This window comes from Rhinolophus hipposideros (assembly GCF_964194185.1).
Source record: "Rhinolophus hipposideros genome assembly, chromosome: 12".
Taxonomy (NCBI): Eukaryota; Metazoa; Chordata; class Mammalia; order Chiroptera; family Rhinolophidae; genus Rhinolophus; species Rhinolophus hipposideros.
Genome location: NC_138058.1, coordinates 60,105,991 through 60,129,956, shown reverse-complemented (window position 1 = coordinate 60,129,956; position 23,966 = coordinate 60,105,991). Strand labels below are relative to the sequence as shown.

General features: G+C 44.1%; 1 protein-coding gene across 1 annotated transcript in view; it reads right to left on the bottom strand.

Moving 5' to 3' along the window:
* CIB4 (calcium and integrin binding family member 4) overlaps positions 1–23,966 on the bottom strand; it is a gene marked incomplete at its 5' end in the record, with an annotated part of 51,066 nt that overhangs the window by 10,331 nt on the left and 16,769 nt on the right. The window contains one exon of the mRNA XM_081068579.1: positions 3,054–3,195. Coding sequence (XP_080924705.1) covers positions 3,054–3,195 — 142 coding nt within the window. The remainder of the gene's footprint in view (positions 1–3,053; positions 3,196–23,966) is intronic.

The following is a 23,966-nucleotide window of genomic DNA, read 5'->3' as shown; positions in this document are numbered from 1 at the left end:
GCTATGTTGGGAGACCTATGTGGCAAGGAGCACAGATCAGCCTCTGGAAACTGATGTCAGCCTCCAGCTGAGAGCCAGCAAGAAGCCAGGGCTCTAAGTTCTATAGATACAAGGAAATGAATTCTGCCAACAGCCAGACTGAGCTTGTACGTGGACTCCTCCCCAGTTATGCATTCCTCAGGCAAGAATGCAGCCCAGCCAGAATCTTGATTGCAGCCTATAAAACCCTAAGAAGAGGACCGGACTAAGCCATGCCTAGACTCTTAACCCACAGGAACTGTGATTTTATAATGTGTGTCATCTAAAGCCACTAAGTTTGTGGTAATTTATTACACAGCAATGGAAAAATGATATACTGCTGTTCTTCATCAGTTGCCTTTACCACAGATACGTTACCATTACTTGAAACTTGAAGATTCTTGGCTAAGACAAGAGCACCCAGCCTGGGCCAGCATTCTTTATCCAGAATAACTGCTCCATCCAGAAGAATACTGACAGGAAATGGAAGAGGCTAGAGACAGCATAGCAATGAATAAAAAGATAGAAATTCTCTTATATATGATGTCAGAGGGGCAATAGATTGAGGGAGGGGGTTACCATTTTGTGAGGCGTCAAATAGTGGCTCTGTGGCAGAAGGCCACTATTACTCCTGACAGAGTAGCAGAGACTACATTGGAAAATTCCTGGAGACTCCCAGAAATAACTTGAGGTAAGCAGAGAGGAAGACTAATGGATGGGCTGGGGGACAGGAATATGAAACCAACTGAATTTGGGGATGTGACTTTATTTGTACTTACCGTGCTTGAAGTTCACTGTAAATGTGTGTCTCATATCAAATTTAGGACATTTGGGGCCAGTATTTCTTCAAATATCTTTTCTGTCCTGTTCGTTCTCTCCTCTCCTGAGATTTCAATTGAATGTATATTAGACATTTCTATTGTCCTACATGTCTCTGAGGCTCTGTTATTTTTTTCGCTTGATAGTTTTTCTCTCTCTGGTCTTCAGATTCTATTATAATTATTGATTTAACTTGAAGTTTACTGACTCTTTCCTCTGTCATCTCAGTTTTCCAGGTAAGTCCATCCAGTGATTTTTATTTCAGATATTTTATTTTTCAGTCCTATGTTTTATTTGATTCTTTCTTACAGTTTCTATTTATTTCCTGAGAATGTCTGGTTTTTTGTTTGTTTGTTTGTTTTAGTTTCAGGTGTACAAAACAATGCAATAGTTAGACATTTCACGCCTCACAAAGTGGTAAGCCCTCCCCCAATCTATTGCCCCTCTGACATCATATATAAGAGAATTTCTATCATTTTGTTCATTGTGAGCATACTTTCTTTTACATAATTCAGCATGGTCATAATAGCTGTTTTAAGATACTTATCAGCTAATCCCAAATCTGAATCATGTCAGAATCAGTCTCCATTCTTGAGAATGTGTTACTTTTTCTGTGTTGTTTTTTTTTAAATTGTATATTAAATAATTTTAGAATGCATCATGGACATTATAAGTAGTTTGTTGTGGAAATTCTAGATTCTGTTATATTCCTCCAAAGAGTGCTGGATTTTTGGTTTTAGCAAGCAATTGATTGGACTCAAACTGCAAACCCTGTCAAATAGGGACCTTGTTAAAATGCAGTGGTACTCAAATCTCAGTTCAGTTTTTTTTTATCCTTACTTGAGCTTCTTAGAGTCTGCCTTATATATATAGTTTAGAGGTCAGAAAGAGATTTGGACATAGTTGATACATAAAATTTGAGCACCCTTCTCTGGCTTTCTTCTTTCATGAACTCTCGCCTTCTTTTTGTTTTTCAGGGGAAATATGCCCCCAAACTCTGATTCTTCAAGTCAGAAAAAGTGCAGTTTCTGTCAGTGCTGCATGATGCCATTCACTGAAGCCCATTTTCACGCGAAAAAGTGTTAATTTTTTTAAAAGGTGGAGTAGGGGAAGGGGACCATGCAGTTCCATTTCCTTTTACCAAGTATCAGCTGTTTCTAGTATCTACTTGGCTTTGGTAGCTTTCCAGTGCCATTAAGTAGTTGCTTATTATATTTTATTTAGATTTCACTATCTGTGGAAGTGGCAGTACGATAGGAGCTTACTCAGCCATTCTCATCAGGGGAATCTGTGATTTCATTTGAGTTCACTGTTCACTGAGCCTGAGGACGCATGGGATGCAAAAATATCATTAAGTCTTTTTTATAGATGAGAAAACTGAGTCCTCACAGGTCCATTTGGCTTAAAACTCTTCCTCTCCACCCTATCCAAGTCCACTTGGGTGAGGCAGGCCTCAGATGGTATCGACTGTGTGGAAACAGGGGAGGAGCTGGCAGAAAAGGAAGGCAGGTGAGATGCCAAAATATATAATCCTAAATGAACAAGTTCTCTGGGGCCAAGGAATTGTCACGATAAGCATAAAGCCTGTATATGACCTGTTCGAAGGTTTCCCAAGATGTCTTTGTTTCTTTCCTTTGGATTCCTTTTGAGAATTCCAGTCATCCCAGCTGTGTATGGGGACATGGGCCTGCTGAAGAGCAGAAGTTTTGCAGAGGCTATGGCTACCCAAGACAAAATCAGAGACCAGAAAATGCCATAGGATCTCAGAGATGATCTCTCTCAATGCCCCCTCATTTAGAAAAGTGGAATCATTTGCCCAAGATTGCTCAGCCATTTGATGGCTGAGTTAATTTCAGTGTTCAAATCTCTTAACTTCTGCAAAACAAGCATAACTCCATTATACCCATAATGTAGTATCTATCTATCTATCTACCTACCTACCTATCATCTATCATCTGTCTATCATTGCCCACACCACACCAGTGACTCCATTTGCCTCTGATGACATGGAGGAGAATGTATCAATCCTTTGCAGTAGTAGTTCTCAATCCTTTTTTAAAAACTGCAGTCCTTGAGAAACAGGATAATATCCTTAAATACTGAAGTAAACGCCAACTATCACCATCCCACCACTGCGTTGATGTTGATGGATTCCAGATATGGTATTTATTCTATGGCACCTCCCTCCTCATCACTCAGTCCTCCATAGCACCCACCATAGATGCGAAAGGCGTACTCGATCTTCAGGCTGGGGCAGGCCTGCTCACTGAACACAGATGCCATGCCCAGCACATCCTCAAAGGAGAACACATCATTGTGGGAGAACACTCTGCAGATTCGGTCTCTGAAAGGGTTGACCTGTGGGTGGGGAGGAGGAGGAAGGAGTTCCATCAATGTCAGGTTTGTGCCTCCCTGGGCCTTGCTTATCTTCCTAAAGTACAGTGTCTTGAGTTTGAGAAGAAACTAATAGCAACAACCTAAATGTTGGAGTAGATGTTAGGTCAACAAGCCAGGACCCTGGGTGTGACAGAGGGTACCAGGGATGAGGGGCCATGCTTAATATCATTTTCCCCACTGTCATCTCCTCTTACACATACCATCCAAAGGCTCATTTCTGGTTGTGTTATCCTTTTTTATGGTTACTAATTTTTCTCCATTTTGTGTATAAAACTTGGAGAATACAAAAAAAAAGTATAAAGAATGGGATACAAATTTTTCGTAATTTACTCTGTAGTGTTAACTACTATTGACATATTGATATAGATATTAGACAGACTAGGGTTTAAGTCCTGGCTTCCTTATTTGCTAGTGAGTGACCTTAGTTTTGACAAATTATATAATCTCCCAAAGTCAAAGCTTTCTCATCTACAAAATAGGGTGGGATAATACTATATCTACCTAATCAGTTTATTGTGAGGATTCAACAGGGTAGGTTTAAAGTTGCTCAGTGACTGATGAATACCACTCAACACGTGGTAGCTATTAGTTGTTACCTAACTAATATATGTATATAATATATATATCAACAATTTTCACTTTTAAACCAAACTATTTCTCAAATGAGAACCCCATATGAGTAAGGGTCATGTGACTTTAGAAACCCCCAGTTTCGCTAACCTGGGCTTGGCCAGGGTCATGCATGAGAGGGTCCTTCTGAGGCTGGTATCACAGGGTTCTGAGAAAATACCCCAGCCGCTTCTCTTCTAGCTAATGCCGCCTTGCTACTTTCTTCCAGTCCCCAGGAATGGGCAGGTTGGGTGGATTTTGGGGTGGAAGAGATGGGCAGACCTAATGAGAGTTAAAGGGGGAACTGCACAGAACAAGCTTGGAAATCTTTAAAAGCAACAAGTTCATCTTTGGTACCCTCCTCCTCCCACTTTCTGTGTCCCTAATCTACCATGACTCCCCTCCACCCTCAGTTGCTCAGGGGCCCAGCTGTCGCCTGTTCTAAACTCACCTTGCCTGATGGCAGCCCTTATCAGACACAAACTTTGCTCTATTGTTCTAAAATGACGCCTATCCCTCCCTCATCCTCAACTAAAATTCCCTTCCCTTAGATACAACTCAGCAAGGAAAGCTCTTTGATTCTATGAGTTCACACAACAAATCTGAATGGCCAATAGTTCCTCAATCTTCCAAATTTTTAATCAGATGAAACAAATCTCTGGTTGATTTTTCTAGTCCCCTTTTCACTAACAAGGTAGCCCTTCAAGGCTTCAGGCTTCATGCACAAGGGTTAATTCCTCCACTTCAAGCACCTGGTGGCCTTATCACCTCTCTCATGGGCATTTGAACCCTAGTCTCAGTCTCTAAGGGCCTGTATTCCCTTACCTAACACGCCTTAGGGTTGCCCCAGCATCAGCCAAAGCTTAGCTCTCTGGTTTTGATTTCTTCATTTTGGGCACGTGAAAATTTCTTTGTCATGTCTCTTGAACTCAGCAACATATTAAAATCTATGGTCTAATTTTATTTGGGATTCTTATGTATTTGAGGTAAAAGAGAGAAGATTCTGTGTCACCTCAGGTGGCCATGTAGTTCTCAAACTTTAGTAAGCATATGAGTTACCTAAGGTCCTTGTTTAAAAACATGAATTGTAAACTCCCACCTTCAGAGATCCTGTTTTAGAAGGTCTGGGGTGAAATCTGGACACACAGACACGCACACAGGCAGAACAGCATGTGAACTTGAAGGCAGAGATTGGGGTAATGCTTCTACAAGGCAGCTATCAGGGTGATGCTTTAGAATGCCCAAGATTGCCAGAAAACCACCAGAAGGGACAAGGGACAGATTCTCCCTCACAGCCTCAGAAGGAACCTATCCTGCCAACACTTTGATCTCAGACTTCTAGACTCCAGAACTGGGAGATAATAAATTTCCATTATTTAAGCCACATAGTTGTGGCACTTTGTTACACAGCCTTAGCAAACTAATATACCCAGGAATCTGCACTGTAAATAAGATCCCCAGGTGACAGGGTTAATCATATATATATGTATATATGTATATATGTTCCAGGAGGACCCAGGGTCCAGAAGAATCAGGCTGCCCTGCTAGAACCTCCAAATAAGCTCCTACTGTCTGGTTCCTCCACCCTTTCACCTCCACAACCCCCCAGAAATGCTGGGTTTGACTGCCTCAAACGAATGCTATTAAGACTTATCTACTGTGATGTGTTCCAGGTCACATGTACCTTGCTAAGCGGCTTTACAGATTACTTTGTCAAATTTTAACTAAATTAACTCTCACAAATGGATAGGTGGCTTGACAAGATTCCTGCAAGGAAACCACAATTGAAGATAATGTTTAAAATGTAAATGCAAGTGAACAAGGAAAGGTCAGGGCAGATACCTCTCGTACTTAAAACACAAGTTGTTTTCTATGAGGAGGAAACAACTGAGAATCCAGTCAGACATAACGGGAACTACCGGCTTCAATTCTCCTGTCCTGCACTCAGACAGGTGCAAGACAGGTGAAGAAGCTCACTGTCTAAGCATACAGCCCACCAGAGAGTGGGGTACCAATCTTCCCTTCCGTGGGGGCCACCCCCATTACTTGGCTTTGCTGCTGGTGAGGGGGTGGGGGTGATGGCCAGGAAGCCAATCCACTCCTCACCTTAGACTCATGTCACATGACTCATCTCTCCACACACATACACACACACCTTGTCTTACAGAGATGGGGAGGGGGCAGTTGGTATGGTAGCTGCTGGGAACAGTACATAGAACACAACATGGTGACCACAGATATTGTTGGAAGATGGGTAGACAATATTGCTGAAGATGTAGAGAAGTAAGCATTAGAACAAATTCCACACTGTGGAAAGTTGGCTAAATATATTGTTGAAGAAACATAGAGATGTTTCTATCATGGTTTTCCTAGATTCTGTTTCAATAATGAAATACATGAAGAACCATACTTCTGTGAGCCACTGAAGGAAAGAGGTGATGTGAGCTTAACAGCACATTACTGCTTTAATAAAAACACCATTTATGGGGAAAATTGGCTGAGTGAAATCACTGATGAGTGGCTGCTCCATAATGAAAAGGATTCTTGGTAAGGGTGCAAGGATGGGACACTGTACAACTAGTTCCTTGCAGAATTTCCTGCAGATGACTACTGTCAAGAGTTAAACCCAGAACACAAAGTGCTGCAGGAGTCATTGATATGGTTAGTTGCGTGTGTGTTTTTTAATTTAAAATATAGTAAACCTTATATAATGATTTATAATCACAGGGAAGTAACGGTGAAAATCTTTTGAACCACCTGAGGTTTGCCTGGTTGTCTCTTGGCACTTAAAATAGTCATCAAACTGAAAGAGGAGTTTTATGTGTTTCTTGTTCAAAAACACAAGTGTTCCAAATTTGTTGAGCTTTTTATGATGACAAGTGGCGGTTGGCAGTTTACTGCTACCTAGCAGATATCCACCAAAAAATGAACTCAAATTCTTCTGACTCTTAAGGTAAAGGTAACTCGTTTTAACAATGAGTAAGAAAGTCCTTGCCTTTTCAAAAAAATGCACACTTTGGAGAGACTATTTTGAAAATGAGATTTTTGTTATTGAAAACGCGGTGCAGCTTATAAAAATGCTTATCACTGCGTACCTGAAAATACTACAAACAGATTTTTCCAATCTGTTTGAAAATCACCCAAATGAAGAATGTCAGTGGATTTTGAGTCCATTTGTTACAAATACAGAAATGCAATGTTTTCCATTTAGCTTGTAAAGAGCCACTGACTGGCACATCTACCAGCTTAATTTCAATAAAAAGCCTTTAATTGGTAGATGGGATTGATAATGAGTACCATAATTTAATACAGCCAGTGATACATCTCTTGTCTTCGGATCAGTTATGACAGCCATTAAAAATAAACTCAACTAGAACTAGATCTCTGAATGGCTCTATCTCAAAGTATGAAAGCAGGATTGCACAGAATAAAGAAGCACATCCAACCACATTGCTTTCCCTATTGTCACTAATTATAAGCAAATAGTAAAATCGTGACAGGAGGAAATTTTGTTACATAAAATAAAGGAAGATTTATTCTTACAATATTTTATGTAATAGTTAGCTTAAAATATTTATTTTGCATGTTTATATGTTAATATGTTGGTATTGCGGTAAAGAACATAGTTTATAAGTGAACACACGTGTATTATCGGTGCACACTCCACATTTTTTAATTGTCAGGGATACATGATCAAAAGTGTCTGGATATCTCTGATCTAGACTGACCCCCCTCATGTCACAGATGTGGAAATGCGGCCCTGGGGGAGGAAAGAGACTTGTCCAAGGTCACTCAGCCTGAGAACCAGATCTTCTGAGTCTACCCAGCACTGTTTCCACCATGATGCCTTGTGGCAAGTAAACATCAAAGAAAAAGGTGGTGATGGAGGCGAAGCATGTGACCATTAAAATGTGGAAAATTTTGGAAGTGGCACCCTCTTAAAATTCTTACTTTAATAAAAATTGTTTTTTGACACAAAGTGCAAAAACAGAGCCTAGATTTAAGTCAAAAAAGTGGTCCACACAGTATGAGCGTTGTGTATCTGGTGGGTAGTGACTGTTGATATAAATGTGAGACGCACAGTTAGGTTAGGAGCAAATGCTGAGGAAGGGAGAAACTAAGGGGACAGGGTGAAGGCCACATGGAGCCATCAGGCTGGGGAATGGTGGAGGAACTAGAGTGAGGAGCAGGGGACCTTCTCCTGACAGGCTAGGGCCGAGTCACCAGAGCTGTTTCTGGGCCTGGGAGGCCAAGGGGTGGCTGGTGCAGTTCTCTGTGAGGCCTGGCGGGCATCTTCCAGGAACGTGTCCAGGGCCTGTCTCTGATCCAACAATGGCAACTTCCCTCTCCCCCAGGACCCATGCTTCACCACTTCTGGGTGGGAGGCGGGAGATCCCAGGCCAGAGACTTCCCTACGAGGAGGTATCATCAGCACAGTTGCGCGGCTCCAGGCAAAGGGACACCAGCGGTGCTGCAGGGAGTTTCTAAGGGCCCATGAGATGCTGCCTCCTTGCCTCACCCTGCTCTCTATCCTGAGCTAATGCCACTCAGCTGGCGTCCTCTGTTCCAGTCCAGCCACCAGCAGACAGAAGAACAGCTGGGAAGAGGCAGGGGAGGGAGCGAGGCTCATTAGTGATCACAGTTCCAGTTTACGGTACTCCAGATTTCTGTGGCTATTACTTAACAATTTGAAATCTGAACCAATAAATTTTGGGACCTATCCAGGGAGTTACAGTCTGCATGAAATTTCACACTCATTTAGGAATCTTTAGTCCTCCGGTGGGGGAAGAAGATGACAATTGACAAAGCAACACTTTCCTTGAAGAATAACATGTACCCTAGTGTGAAGGCGTTCTGAACAAGAGAATATAAACATGTCAGTGTAGAAATTTATACAGGTAACTCAGTAGTGCAATCTCCATCTACGGACGCTAAAACTAAGAAGATGAAAATAAACCCCAAATGCGGGGGAAACAGACACTACAATTTGTCGACAATAAAAAGATTGCAGTCCTTGCCAAAAACTGGAAGTTTTTTTTTAAAAAAGATCTTCTCAAAGTTACTGAACAAGAGATTTGATTTGAAGATGAAAGTCAGAGAGAAAATATTTAGACTTAGCTTAAAAATACCTCCTCTCCATTTCTCCAACTAGAGCATAGTCAAAAAGAGCTTTTTACAGTTGCTGGAAAAAAGTCACACAAAAATACGCTAGTGACTCAATAAAGACGTCACTGACGCACTTTGATTTTTAAGGTATCATTTTTTTTAAAGAAAGATCAAACAGTACTGTTTCATTTAAAATTTCTCATTGCTAATGAAGCTTTCTTAATATTTAGTTTGCCATTTTTGAATAATGCTTTATTTCTGTTCATTTTGTCTGCTACCAACTCTTTTAAAAATGATATGATTAATGTTTGTATTTTTAAATTTTTAAACAGATGTAAAGCACCTGTCAAGGAAAGGAGTGGATGGAGGCGTCTAGTGGGAGGGGCCAGCCCCTCTCAGGTCCTGAGTGGAGGCCTCCGGTACCTGGGGCAGACTTTCACTGAGGGAAGTGCTACCTGAAAGACCCCTCATAGTTGTGCAAGATTGGGTGAGCAGTCCCATGTCCTGGAAGAAGGATGTAAAGGAATCTTTTGTGTTTTAGTGCCTTTAAAAACTTCCCTCAGATACACCATACTTATGGATTGGAAGGCTCAATATTATTAAGATACGGATTCTTCCCAAATCGATCTGCAGAGTTAAAGCAATTGATTCTCGTTAAAGTCTTCCACTTGATGTTTTTGCGAATATTGAACAGCTGATCCTAAACTTTATATGGAAATACAAAGGCAACAGAACAGCTAAGGCCAATACTAAAGAAGAGAAACAAGGCTGAAGTACTTATACTACCAGATATCAAGAGCTATGCTAAAGCTTTAGCAATCAATACAGTGTAGTATTGGTACAAGGACAGACACACAGACCAATAGCCATAATAGAAATTCCAGAAACAGACCCACACATATATGAATTCCTGATTTATGACAAAGATCACATTGCAATGGAGTGGGGGAAAGGAGAATCTGTTCAATAGGAAGTGGTAGATTTAGTAGCCATCCATATGGGGAGAAATGAATCTTGATTCCTGCTTCACACCATACACAAAAATTAGTTCCAGATCGATCATAGATCTAACGTGGAAAACCAATAATAAAACTTTTAGGTGAAAGCATAGGAGAACATCTTTATGACCTTGAGGCAAATATTATTTTAACATTGTATGAAAAGCACTAACTAATCAAGGGAAATCATAAATTGGAATATAGTAAAATTGAGAATTTATGTTGTGCAAAAGACATCATTAAGAGAGTAAAAATGAATCCACCACAATCATTTTGTACTTCAACAGGTGAACGGATAAACAGACACTGGGACACCGGTACAACGGAATACTTCTCAGGAAGAAAAAGGGACAAACTATTGATTCATGCAACCATGTGGATGATTCTTCAGTGTATTTTGCCAAGTAAAAGAAGTCCAAAAGACTATGTATTGTATGAGTCCATTTGTATGACACTCTGGAAAATGCAAAACTCTAGGGATGGAAAACAGATGGGTGGTTGCCAGTGGTTGGGGGAGGGAAAGAAGTTGACTACATAGAAGCCTCACAAGAAACATTTTAGGGAGATGGAACTGTTCTGCATGGCGATATGCGCTGAAAGAGCCACGCCTCAATGTGTTTATATCCATACAACTGTAGTCGACGGTGAGTGGACTTTACTAGATGCAAATAAATAAATAAATAAATAACCCAGGATGCTAGTGAATCCAGGATGAAATGCAGACCGTGACACACAAAAGTAACTGTATTACAAATGTAGGTCAAACCTTATCGAAAGGAATTGGGAGAAAGGAACTGACCAAGTAACTTTGGAAAATGGTGTTTCAACTGGGTATTATAAGTCTAAAAACCACAAGTACCATAAACCAACACTGTACTCAAACCGGCAAATTTGTTTCTCAAGGGGGTAGGGTTAGCAATGCTGAAACTACACGGATAGTAGTTGCGGTTGAACAAATAGGTAAATAAATAACAGATAATTGGAGCCAAGTTTCCCATTGTCACAAAAATATGTCACAAATAAGTAAGGGGAGAAGACTAGGCCTGGTGCTGGATTGCAGAGACATCAGTATGTACTTATGGGTATATTAATACATAGAGAGATGACTAGATACAGAAATAAATACTGGTATGTGGTTACCCGAGTTAGTCTACAGACATATGTTTTCTAGCTCTGTCCGCTGAGTAACAGTGCAGAAACCTGGAAATACAACCTTAACTAAGTGGTCAAGGTGAACATCACCAGTAAGAAGTCATGTTGACAGACAATAGTTTAGTGGTTACCAGAGGGTAACGGGGGTGGGGGGAAGGAGATGAGGGTAAAGGGGATCAAATATATGGTGATGGAAGGAGAACTGACTCTGGGTGGTGAACACACAATGGGATTTATAGATGATGTAATACGGAATTGTACACCTGAAATTATGTAATTTCATTAACAATTGTCACCCCAATAAATAAATTAAAAAAAAAAAAAAGAAGTCATGTTGATATCATGTGTGCCTTGACAGGATGTGATGAGAAGGGCACCTCATCGCTATGGTATTCGTTGCACAAATCCATAACCCCAGTCTAATCAAGAGAACGTTTGAGACAGACCCAATTTGAGGGATGTTCTACAAAAATACCTGGCCAGTGCTCTCCCAAACATCATGATAGAGAAAACGGAGAAACTGTCACTGATTAGAAGAGACGAAGGAGCCATGAAGACTTAGTACAATGTGGGATACTGGAACAATAAAGGACATCAGTTGAGAAAACTGATGAAATCCAAACAAAGTTTGTAATTTAGTTAGCAGTGTTCCACCAATTTTAACTTATTATTAGTTTTGGTAAATGTACCATGGTTATGTAAGAAAGGTATACAGTACTTGCCGCAATAAATCTTAAAAGCAAGCCTTAAAAGGATTAAATTCATTTCAAGTACTAAACTGCATCTAAGAACAAAACTCAATACAATTTAAATGAATACAAAAAAACTAAGGATCAAACAATGTAAAATTGACAATGTTCAGCAGCCAGTAAGAAATTACCAGTCGTACAAAAAAGTGGGAAAATAAGACCCACAACCAGTAGAAAAATCAATTAATAATCAATTAACCCCAAAATGACACAAATGATAGGATAAGCAGGTACAAATATTGAAACAGCAATTATACATATGCTATATATGTTTAAGAAAGTAGAGAAAAGCATTATGAGGAAAACTATAAACCCATAGAATTCAAGAAGCTCAACAAAACCCAAGTAGAAGAAACTTGAAGAAAATCACACCAAGGTGCAGCATAACCAAATTGTTTAAAACCAGTAGAAAAGAGAAAAATATTTTCCAAGAGTGAGGAGAGATAGGGACACACATACATATAGAAGTATGAAGATAAAGTCGCTCTAGATTTCTTATCAGAAACTAAGCAAGCCAAAACACAATGGAGCAATATCTTTAACTCTCTGAAACAAAACAAAACACACTCTCATACTATTATTCTATACCTAGCAAAAATACCTCTCAACCCCAAGAGCAAAAGACTTTATTTCCCAGGAAAACAAAAACTGAATGAATTCATCAGCAGCTTACCAGAGCTACAAAAAAAAAAAAGAAAAGAAAGAAAGAAAGAAAGAAAGAAAGAAAGAAAGAAAGAAAGAAAGAAAGAAAGAAAGAAAGAAAGAAAGAAAGAAAGAAAGAAAAGAAAGAAAGAAAAAAGAAGTGTTTCAGTGAGAAAGAAAATACCAGAAGGAAACTTGGATCTACACAAAGAAATGAAGAATACCGGAAATGATATGTTAATAAATATAAAAGCCTTTTTTTCTCATTTTAAATCCTTTCAAAGATACAAATCCACATATATAGATGGAGATTTCAATATCTCTTTGTCAATAATTAATATAAGTAGAACAAAAAAATATTAGGGATGTAAAAGACTTGAAAAGACTATCAACTTGACCTACTTGACATTTTATTGAACAGTTCACCCAAAACAGTAGTATACACATTTTTTTCAAGTGCATTTGGAACATTTACTAAGATAGACCATCTGCTGGGTTAGAAAGCAGGTCTCAATAAATTTAAGAGGATTTAAATCATACAAAGTATGTTCTCTGACTTCAATAAAATTACATTATAAATCAATAATAGAAAGATACCTTGAAAACCCTCAAACTCAAGGAAAATAGGAACATAGAAACTAATTTGAACCAAATGAAGATGAAAACACAACATATCAAAATTTGTGGTATGCAGTGAAAATAGTGTGTACTATATGGAAATCAACAGCCTTAAATGCTTTTATTAGAAAAGAAAGAACTAAAATGTTTATTTAAATGAAAAAAAAAGGGTCCCTCACTCTTTGGTGGTAGTTAGTCACTGGGGAAAAAGAGAGGGCCTGGAATTCCAGGTCTTCCTGGTGGCGGTATCCATTCTAACCTCTCTCCTGGACTACTCGCACCTAGGAAGCATCTGTCCCCAAGAATATGAAAGAGCTTGTCACCAGGGGCACTGGCTTGGAAGCCAGAGGTGTATGGAGCTTCTGGGCTGAACAGAGAACAGATGAGTGGAATGCCCCTTCAGAGAAGGCCTCTCTTCCTTCAACCTCATTATCCAGGAGGAATTAATTCCTCGTTCTCTGTCTAGACCCAGTCACCCTTCAACACTAGAGTAACTCTACCAGAAGATGGCAGTGTTGAGTCGAAGCCATTCAGTCAGTTCTCCAACCCAACGTGAGTGAGCACCTACTGTGTGCAAGGCATTGGGTTAGGCTGCAACCGTCTCGAGGGTGTGGCGGGATAGAAATTACCAGATGTTTTACAAAGAAAGGAAACTAAAGCCCAATGAAGGACTCGAATTCCCAATCCAGTGCTTCATCTATAGTGCTACTCTTAACTCCCTTGGGTATTAATTTTTTCCAAGAAAATGTCTCAAAATCACATCCCAGAACAGGCAGGGTTTGAAGCATTAGTACCCTGAGTCCCATGCCACTGTCAGTTGGCTGCTGTTCAGAGAACAAACTAGAAGAGCTGAAGGATGTGGCTTCTTCAGCTAGGGATGAAAGATGCAAAGTTCATGACTTGAACTTCAAGTCCTTGTAGCAAATGCATAAGGTGAATTACTGGGTGCCAGGCACTGGACGAGGTCCCAGGGCCCCCAAATAGTGGAGACAACATCTCTGTCCACTCTGTGTACTCTGAAGTGTCTGAATTAATTCCAGGCAAAGTATAATGACAAGCACTAGGACAGACATTGCTGGGAGGTAAGACCCACAAAGGGCCCAGAAGTAGAAACCAACCAGAGGACAGAGGTAAGGCAGCAGCCAAGGGCCGATCAGGCAGGGAGAGAGATGTGATTGGACTCGGAGCTGCGCTGGGCCCGGGGCTAGGAAATCAGGCGAGGAGCTGGCTCCCCTTCCTTCTTTACACATCCGCCAGCTGTCCCTGCCCCTTCAGGGCTGCCCAGGTTTCACCTGGATAGATAAAAATGTTAGGTAAGGGAGGGCAACAGTGGGGCTTAACCTGGACCCTGAAACTCCTCAAAGGCCCAGATTGGTCTGTGTGATCTTCACAGGTACAGAGAAGCCTGACATTTTCATTTCAGGGGACTTGGGGATAGGTAGCATGGGACATGAGAAATTCACTTACGTGAATACACCACCTCTGTTGGCCAGGCCCCAGAGCCATCCTTTCCACCAGTTGTTTATAAGAGCGGGACAGTCTCTCTGTTTTAGATGTTCAACCTTCCTAGAGTCTAAAAACAGAGGGGCCCGTATGGGAGCTGTCTCCTAGTGACAGATGGGTTGGCAGGGACAGGCTGAAGATGTGTCCTACGGCAGCTGGAGGCGGATCGCTAATGGAACAAGTAGGAGAGAAAGGCAGTAAAAATGTTAAATGTTATTAAACATCCACCGGACCACGTGGCCTGAACCTGGCTCAGACCCACCAGAACAGTCTCTCCCCAGATTCTAGGCCCATAGGTACCTGCCATTACCCTGAGAAATCTTCCAGAAGAGCTACCTGTTAGCACAGAGAAGCTCAGGGGACTGAGTGTAGGCCTGAGTTTTCAGGGGTGGTCTGGGAACCCCACATTGTGCCGAAGGCTGGACGTGGAGAGTTGAAGGATCAGAGGCTCTGGAGTCAGACTGACTCTAAAAAGTTAGTATAATAAGTTTTTATTAGACATCTACATGATTGTGGTACCTAGCAGCTTCTGAGCTTTAGACAATCTCAATTTTCCAGTAATGCAATTTGCCAAAGAAGAAAAGAAAGAAAAAACAAGGAATCAAAAAGACCAACTGTCCCCTCACTTGTTTATCAAATCTATTACAGGAGAGACAAAGCTTATATTATCGATAAGTGTCTATTCACATTAGTGCATTACCATTTTTAACAGCTTGAGGTCCACTCTACAGTGACTGACAGCACATTAAACAATATTCAAGTTCCTGAATAACAAGAGTCACCAAAGAAACAAGCTGTGTGATCTTGGGCAGATCGTTGAGCCTCTCCTTTTTCCATCTATAGGACGGGCAGAATCATAACTTAGCACATGGAGGTTTATGGGGGTTGAATGAGATCATATCTGTAAAACACCTGGCACTGGGAGGCCCCCAGTAAATGGAGCTACCATTAGTAATCCTACATCCTAAATTCACTCTCCCCCCATCAGCATCCAGCACCCCCAGGCACTGACGGAGTGATACATTTTGAGCTCTCAGGTAAAGTCGTTACCTGGGCCAACACGCTTCCAGGAGCTCACCCTGCCGGCTGATGGGCAGAAGAAATGTTAGTTCTGGCTCCACTGGGCATCTGTAGCCCAGCATTTCCTCAGGGTCAGCTGCTGACTGTGCCAGAGGCATCGCCTCCCTGTGAAACCTCCATGGAACTCCAAGAAGAGCAGCGTTGGTGAAAAGAGGGCGAGAAGGGGGCTGACATGTTGCGTGCATAACTTCACTTTGTAGCTGAGGATAGCAAATCACAGAGAAGCTAACACACGGCTATGTGTCTGAGTCCCATGGGGCGCTTTAACCAAAATTCACATTCCCTAACCTCACCATGGTCTTTCTGAGCAGCACCTTGAGGGGTAGGGCCCAAGAATCTGTATCTTAGCAAGCTGCCCAGGTGATTTTCATGTAGCCAATCCTTAGACAACTCTAAATGACCTGGTCAAAATTGTATTAACAAATGGCAAAGACATTACATCAGATGCTGCACACCCCCCCCACTGCCCCCCCACACACACACACATCCTACTGTCTCCTCCAGGACAGTCTCCTACCCAGCAAGCATGGGTGGGATTAGGGGCTGTGCCGCAAGTGGTGTGGTGCATGGGCCACATCTAGTCTCACCCCAGAGGGCAAACACCCAACCTGAAAACATTGTTTCTGCACAGACACCTCACAAAGCTTCCTTTTGCTCTCTCTAGCTCCCCTCCTCCACGCAGCCCCCCAGTCCAACAGGCAGAGGGAGGCAAGTTACATCACCCCCAACCCACGTGTACTCACTGTCATTGCCCACAGTCGATTTTCTTCCTGTGGCAAACTGTCTCCCCTACAAACATGTCCTTTCATTGTTTTCCCTCTTACTTCCCTCTTCCACTTTCTGCCAGATTTAGTTAGGAAATGTTTCCATGTACCGCCACAGCCAAGCTGATGGATACTACTTCTAGAGCACCAAATAAAGTGCTGCTGCTGAATGAATGACTTTCTAGTTCAATCCTATTGCTTTGCTGTTTTATTGAGCGACTAGGAGAACGAGAAAAAAAAAATTGCATCTGGGGAAGTGGGTCCTGTGAGTGGGAAGACCCCTCTGCCTTAGGGGGCCAGGACGGAGAGAAGAGCCCTCTGCCCAGTAGAGGAGGGAGAAGTGGGGGCCCGTGGAGGCCTTCTAGGAGGTGGAAGGTGAGGGGAGGAAGAGGAAGAGGGAGACAGATGGAAGAAGGAGAGGAGAGGAGGCAGTAGATGCAAATAGTCCAAGACGGGGTTCTTCCTGAGACCCACCTCCCCCGTCCCGGCCTTCAGCAGTGCCCACCCAAATCCACAGTGCTTGGCATGAGTGCAGTTTTGTGGAAATCAGTGAAGAGGTCAAAGGGTTGATAGGAAGAGAAGCAGATGTTCAGGAGAAGAGGCAGAAGGGACATAAGGGAGACCTAAGAGCCCCGCTTCCTTGTCCCTTTCAACCTCCCCAGCCCTCCCCCCCAAAAAAGAAAGAACAGAAGAATGAGGGAGGGCTCTGTACTCTCACAAGGCATAGAGTCAGAGGAAGGCAGTTCAGTTATTTCAATTCCATTTGTCAGGGCAGGGAGGCCTCCAAGTGCGTTAGGGTTCCACAAGGAGTTTTCTCTGTTTTAATGCTGTTTGCACCACGAGCAGCAATGACTTATGGCTCAGGCTGGGAACCGAACAGCAGTTTATATGTTTTTCTGTGGAAAATGCAAACAACGTTCTGAACAGCCCATATAAAAACCTGTTAAAACACAATCTGTACCTGTACTTTAAAGGCAGTTTGTGCAAAGCAGGAAACTGTGACTAACGTAATGAGGTCACCCAGGGTGTCCCAGGCACAGGACGGTTTAGGGAACAGCCCAGAATCTCACAGGAGGGAACGCAGGGCCCTCCTGGTTCCGGCCTGCTGTTTATAAGCCTCCTTCCTGTCTGTAATCAGGAGGGGTGCTCAGATGGTGTCAGGGCTGCTTTGCAGCTGTTTGGGGACACCCACCCTAGGGCACCCTGGGAACATGTTCCCCTGTGAACTCTGGAGGATGTATATCTTTGCCTTACGACAACAATTTCTCTTTTATCAACACATCTAAGCAACAACAGTTGATCTATTTCGCATTTCACTTTGAATCAACTGATTTAAACTGAGATGGGCTCACACCACAGCTCCTCTCTCACCAATAGGTCTCTCTCTCTCTCTCTCTCTCTCTCTCTCTCTCTTTCTCTCTCTCCCTCTCCCTCTCCCTCTCCCTCTCCCTCTCTCATGCCCAGTGGCTCTTTAAACACTTCAAAGTCCAAACTGAAGCAATTCAAAGTTCCTTTATTGTTTCAGTTCCTGACATTTGGGGTTATTAAACTCTGGAAACACACCCATTCCTATTCTTGCCTTTCCCCTATATCCTGGGAATATAAACCCAACCTCAGCAGGCCGCCCTTGACTGCTAAGCGCCCGCCGGCCAGCCATGATTCATCATTACCTAGGCATTCAATAAGCACCTACGGTCAGCCCAGACCTCCAGGCATCACATCTGATTCATACTTTCCCTTGAGCCCAAGGGAGACAAGCAGGAAGGAGAGGAACTGGCGCTTGCTAAACACTTACTAGATATCAGGCGCTGTGCCAGCTACGGTCACTCGTGTTATGCCATTTATTCTTTTCATTAACCCAAACGGTAGATATCAGTAAGTTCATTGTATACTCGTAGATGAAGAAAACTGAGGAGCAGAGAGGTTAAATAACTAAATAAGACCAAGAGCAGGAACTTGATCCCAGCTCTGTCTGATTTTCAGACATGAGCTCTTTGCACGGGGTGTGTTCCAGGAAGGTACTGCATCAAAATGGAAAAAAAAAAAATTCATACAGAGGTGTCAAGCTCCTGGGTGAGCAGGCAGGTCCAGGCTGAGCGCCAAGGAACGTGCTACGACTGGTGCCGATGCCAGCTCAAAGAGGACCAAGGGGAGGAATGAGAAATGCCCTGCGAATCCTGGCATTTGTGGGGGTGGCAGGATGACCCAATGCCCCTGGGTCACAGGAGTGACGTGGAATTTGGCCCCCAGGTCCACAACAGCTCCCTCCAGGATGGTACCGGCTAGATGGCAGTGCAGGAGGAGGCCGGGGCTGGGGCTGGCCACAAAGTCAGCAGGAGATGCCGAGAGACCGGATGCAGCCAGGGGTCCTGGTGCCAGAGTGCTACAGCCCCTGCAGCACAGCCACAACACACGCACACGTGTCTAGTGAAAACCCCATGCACAATGACCTTTCTGCATTTACATCACCTTGGAGACAGGTCTCTAGTGATGTCGCATGACTATCTTTTATCGCTGACTTGGAGCAAGGCTATTCAAGAGCCCAGGTTTTTCACTTTGTGCTTTTTGCCCTCCTTGAGTCATAAATGTTTTTCCATGTTGCTTCACACTCAGTATTATTATCATTTTAATAGTTACATAGTTCAAATTCTCAGAGTGGATGGCCCTATCTTTGTAATGCCTCCAAGGAGAAACTGGACATCTAAACGAAGAAAATAACTTTTAAAAATGAAGAAAATAATACATGAGAATGTTTATTGCAAAATTATTTATAGTAGCAAAAAAAAAATTCCAATACTGGAAACCATGTTAATGTCCAGCAGTGAGAGGATGGTTTAGTTAATCAGAACTCAATGCAATTATGCAACCATTAAAATGATAATTACACAGACTATGTAGCAACATGAAAAAAACATTTGTGCCTAATGGGAAAATAAGCACAAAATAAAATTATATTTCTCTACAGTGATATAAAATAAAGCATGCCTAGGGGGAAAAGGTGGCAAAAGAAAATAGAAAATGACAACTTTTGTTAGGATGGTTGGGTGCTAAGGAATTACTTTTAGAAAATGTATTTTAATGCTGCCGTGCTATTTTAACAATAAATAAAAAGCAAGTTAAAAAAGAAAGTACGCTCCAGAGAGAATTTGCTAAGCAAGCAAAGAAGCTTTCCTTCCTGGGGGAGTGGGAAACAGGAGTTTTTGTTTCTCTTTTCTGCTTTGCAAACTTCAGAAGAAGGGCTGAGCCCCAGGCAGAGCTGGACTCGGCTCCCAGACCCAAGAAGGGGCTGGAGGATGCGCTTCTCCTGCAAGACATGGCAGGAAAGGCTTGTTGAGAATGAAAGTTCAGTGGAAGAAGGCCACGGTTCATCTCATGGTCTGTCTATACCTCTCCAGATACATTCCAAAGTGCATAACCTCAGAGGCTGGCAACTTGTAAGTAATGATAATCTTTCGGATAATTCTATGGGGCTTTCAGAACGTGATCAGCTCCCTTGTGCAACTGCCATACCCTCTTGATTTGCATGACTGACAAAGCACAATGGTCCTGGCCTCTGTCTCCCTGGGGCTCAGAGACCTCTCTAAAAAGGATGGCACTTGAAGATGTAGGCAGGGCCACTTCAACAGCCTGTCCCTGAGTGGGAGAAGTGACCTCAGTGTGACCTCACTTCTCCCACTCACCTTAGTGCTACCCTTGGGCCAAATCGAATTCTTCTTCCACCCACCAGCAAATACATAAAGAGAGTTATGTCCTCCCAAGACTTTCTTCAGGTGGAACACCCTCCTTTCTTAGCCGCCTTCTCAGTGCTGTAGCTTTGGGTCCTTCCAGTAGCCTGGTGGTAGCTGAGTGCCTTGTCCCTTTCTAAGCCCCTGATATGAGGGTGACCCTCAGACCTAAAGACTCCCTGTGTGGTCCCACCACTCCTAGGAACACAGCCCAAGTGCAATTCCTTAATGAATGAGCCCTGAAACCCCGCTGACCTTCCTGGAACATTTGAGCTTTTTCACATCCATCCCCGTCATCCAGTCTTCAGAAAAACCCTCTGAGGTAGGCAGGGCTGTTATCGTTAGGTTCAGTTTTCAGGCAGGGAAAACTGAGCTCATACACAAACTGCAAACTCCATTCCAAGACTTGGAACAACAAGCCTGTTGAGCCTGGGAGACTGGAGGGGCTAAGTTCTGGGGGCCTTATCCAGTGCCCGGCACACAGAAGGGGCCTATGCCTCCGTTTGGGTTGAGGCCAGAGCTAAGAGGAGGGGAAGATCCCCAGCAGGCCCCTCTGTGCTCGGGCCTGGACTGGGCCTGGCCTACCCTTTGGGCCTAGGCGACTGTATCTCCTCACACCAGCTGTGTGGCACCGAGCAGCCTACAGCTCCAGGCCAGCAGCACACGCCGCCCCCCACACCCATGGCTCATGCCCCTGGGAAGCCCTTCAGAGCTGCGGGGCGTCTTGTCCCTGCGGAGGGGGCAGCCTGCCAGAGCCTGCAGAGGGCCGAAAATCCTGGGAACACAGCCCTGGCCAGCCTGGCCAGCACCTCGTTAGGAGGCCCAAAGGCAGGAGGGGGCACTTTAGGAACAATATTGTTTATTTCTCTATTTTTAAACAAGTCTGAGGTCTCTGGGGGCGCAGATGAAGTTATCAGAAGAGACAAGAGTGGAATAAAGCCTCAAGCCAGCAGGCTGAGAAGGACCCTTGGGACCTGGACTCTTGAAAAGCTGAGATGGGGTTTGTTTATCTTGTACTCAGAGCGCAGGACTGGGACCGGGGTGCTGGACAAACATGTCCCCAAGCCCTCTGCAGCCTGTTCCCCGGGTGCCACTGGGGAATTCGGGTGTGAGCAGTACTTTTAAAATGATCCCATCGGTGTCATCTGTAGCCGGGGAAAGGAGGCTCCACCTCTGGAAGGAAGCCGAGTTCATTTCTCACCTCTGCCACATGAATGTTTCCCAGCAGGCAGAGCCCAGTGGAGCCAGTGCACCAAGGGAACCCAGCCCTGTCACAGCGAGCTGTGCCGCCACACCATCCCCCATCTGCCGGAGCGTCCATTTCCTCAGCTGGCACTGGGGCCGGCCATTGTCACCTTGAGTCCTAGGTACCTCTCACAGGGAGGAGCAATGAGATTGTGTGTGCACCTGGGAAGGGCAGACAACACGTCTCACTGAATCCTCACACAGCCCTGTCAAGGGGATTTGTCATTCCCGTCTTAAGGGTAAGGAAGCCATGGCCTCGAGGAATCAAGTGACGTGCCTCAAAGCATTCAGACTCGGGCCCAGCTGGTTCTAGAGTCCGCTCTCCTTCCGCAACACCACGCTGCCTCTCAAGTGCTCCAAGTAAGGGTACTACGATGTGCTCTTGGGAGCTTCCAGAGAAATCATGAATCATTGACAGAATCAATTAAAGGCCTGGGTGGGACTCACTGGATGAGAAATACCTTCCAGAAAGTGAGAAGTGTGGTAAGAAGCAAGGAGAGCGGGCCTTATGGTCAGCTCCTGGTTTGAGGCTGGCCCTTCCTGGGTACCAGCTGGGTGACTGCGGGCAGGTCACTAAATTACTCCATGCCTGAATGGTCCCCTGCATGAACCCAAAGGTAATAACAGAGCTACTTCCCAAGGTCGACGAGAGGGTCAGATAAGATGTGACAAGTGAGGCATCTGGGAATGCTCGAGTTCTGTACAAATGAAAACAACCCTCTCCAGTTTCTGTCCCCAGACAAGAGTGGAGATAGGGATTGAGCAAATTGCACCCAGGTGAGTCGTGGGGAGTCCCATGTATCGCCCACTTGTAGAGGCACCACATATAGGCATATAGGCAACCCAGGATGCACTGGGGCGGGGGAGCCCTTGGCTATCACCACAGACTCCCTCCACCCCCATCACCCCAGCTTAGAGTCACAGGCCATCTGTGCCTTGCCTGGAGCCAGATAGAAAGTGAAGGCCAAGAGAAAGAAAGGAATTGGCCCAAGACCAATCAGCCAGAGGCGGGAAAAGCTAAAACTAGAACCCAGAGCTCTCCCCCACCCTCCAGCCTTTCCTAACTACCTGTGTGGGAGGCATAACACACCCATTTGAAATATAAGGACGCTGAGGCCCAGAGAAGAACAGTGACATGCTCAAGGCTGCTGGTGTCCGTGGCGCAGCCAAGGCTGGAGGCCAAATCCCATCTCTTTACTGCTCAGCCCAGAGCAGAGATTGCATCCTACATCACTGAGCTTTTTCTGAAACCAACCACTTCTTAATTCTTTGGCTGAATGTCTAAATAAGGATTTTTGCCAATTCTGAGCCCTGCTAACTGATGAAGTTGTCAGAAAAAGATCAAATGATGCTTGAAAATGCAGGGAGTGAGCCAGCTGCCAAATTGCCCTCCCAGCTCTGACTCTGCATCAGGGAATCAGGACCCTCCCACTGGGTGGGGGTGTGCTGGAGGTTGAGACTCTGCTGCTTTGCATCAGCTGCGCGGTGTGGACAAGCTCCTCAGCTGTGAATGAGGATAATAATTTCCTCCTCGTTGGGTTACTTTGAGGATTAAATGAGATGATGTGTGTGTGTGACATCTCAGCACACACAGATTGCAGGGCAGGCTGGGAGGGAGGGACAGGGAGGCCAGCTGGCCTAACTTTGCTAAATGGACTAAGGTGGCCACGCCTGCAGCCCTGGGTGAGTGACAGCTGAAGTTCCCAGCTCCATTTGGGGCGGCACTGGGTTAGCCCCAGTATTTATCTTGGGAATGGGGGCTCAGGGAGCCAGCATGCTTCTCTTCATGGGATGAAAGTCTCAGAGTGACCTCAGGCCCTGTGATGTGGGGCGTTGGGTTAGGAGACTGAGAAGTTGGGCGGGCCTCACCCATTGTTCTCTCTCCCTTTCTCAGTGGAACATTTGTCCTACTCAGGAGCCTGGGCCCTAGGCATGGGGCCTGGCGTGGGGACTTGGGATTCAGATAATTCCCAGGCCTATCACAGAAGGTGGGTTCTGGGAGGGACCCTCCTGAAATGAGCTGGACCTAAGTATAGGCCTTCCCAGAACACGAGACACACACTTGTGGTCTGCCACCCAAGGGCAGGCTTGGGTAGGTGCCCCAGCTAAAGATGGGAAAAGCCAGAGGTCCAGGCCACAACTCCCTCCTATACTCCTTCTTCCCCCATACATGTCTACATGCACACACATGTCACCTGCTTTCCCAAAATACGGAAAAGTATGGAGAAAAGTGAACAGTCTTGGGTGCAGATGTATTTCTGCAATTCTGTGGCTTTGCATGGAGCTTTTAACTCCTTACACACTCAGCTTCCTCCTCTGTAGAAAGCAGAAATACCATTGTGCTTTACACACCTGTTGTGAGGATCGAATGAGGCAGAGCATGAACAGGGCTTGCAACCATGAAGCATATGACTAATGGCAAAGGACATTTGGGGCTGGAAAGTAGAATTGCTATAACCACGCAAGTGGCTTCTATTTTTAGCAAGCCAGGGAGAGTATCCGAGGGTGAGGGAGGGGCCCAGGCAGTGGCCTAAATACAGC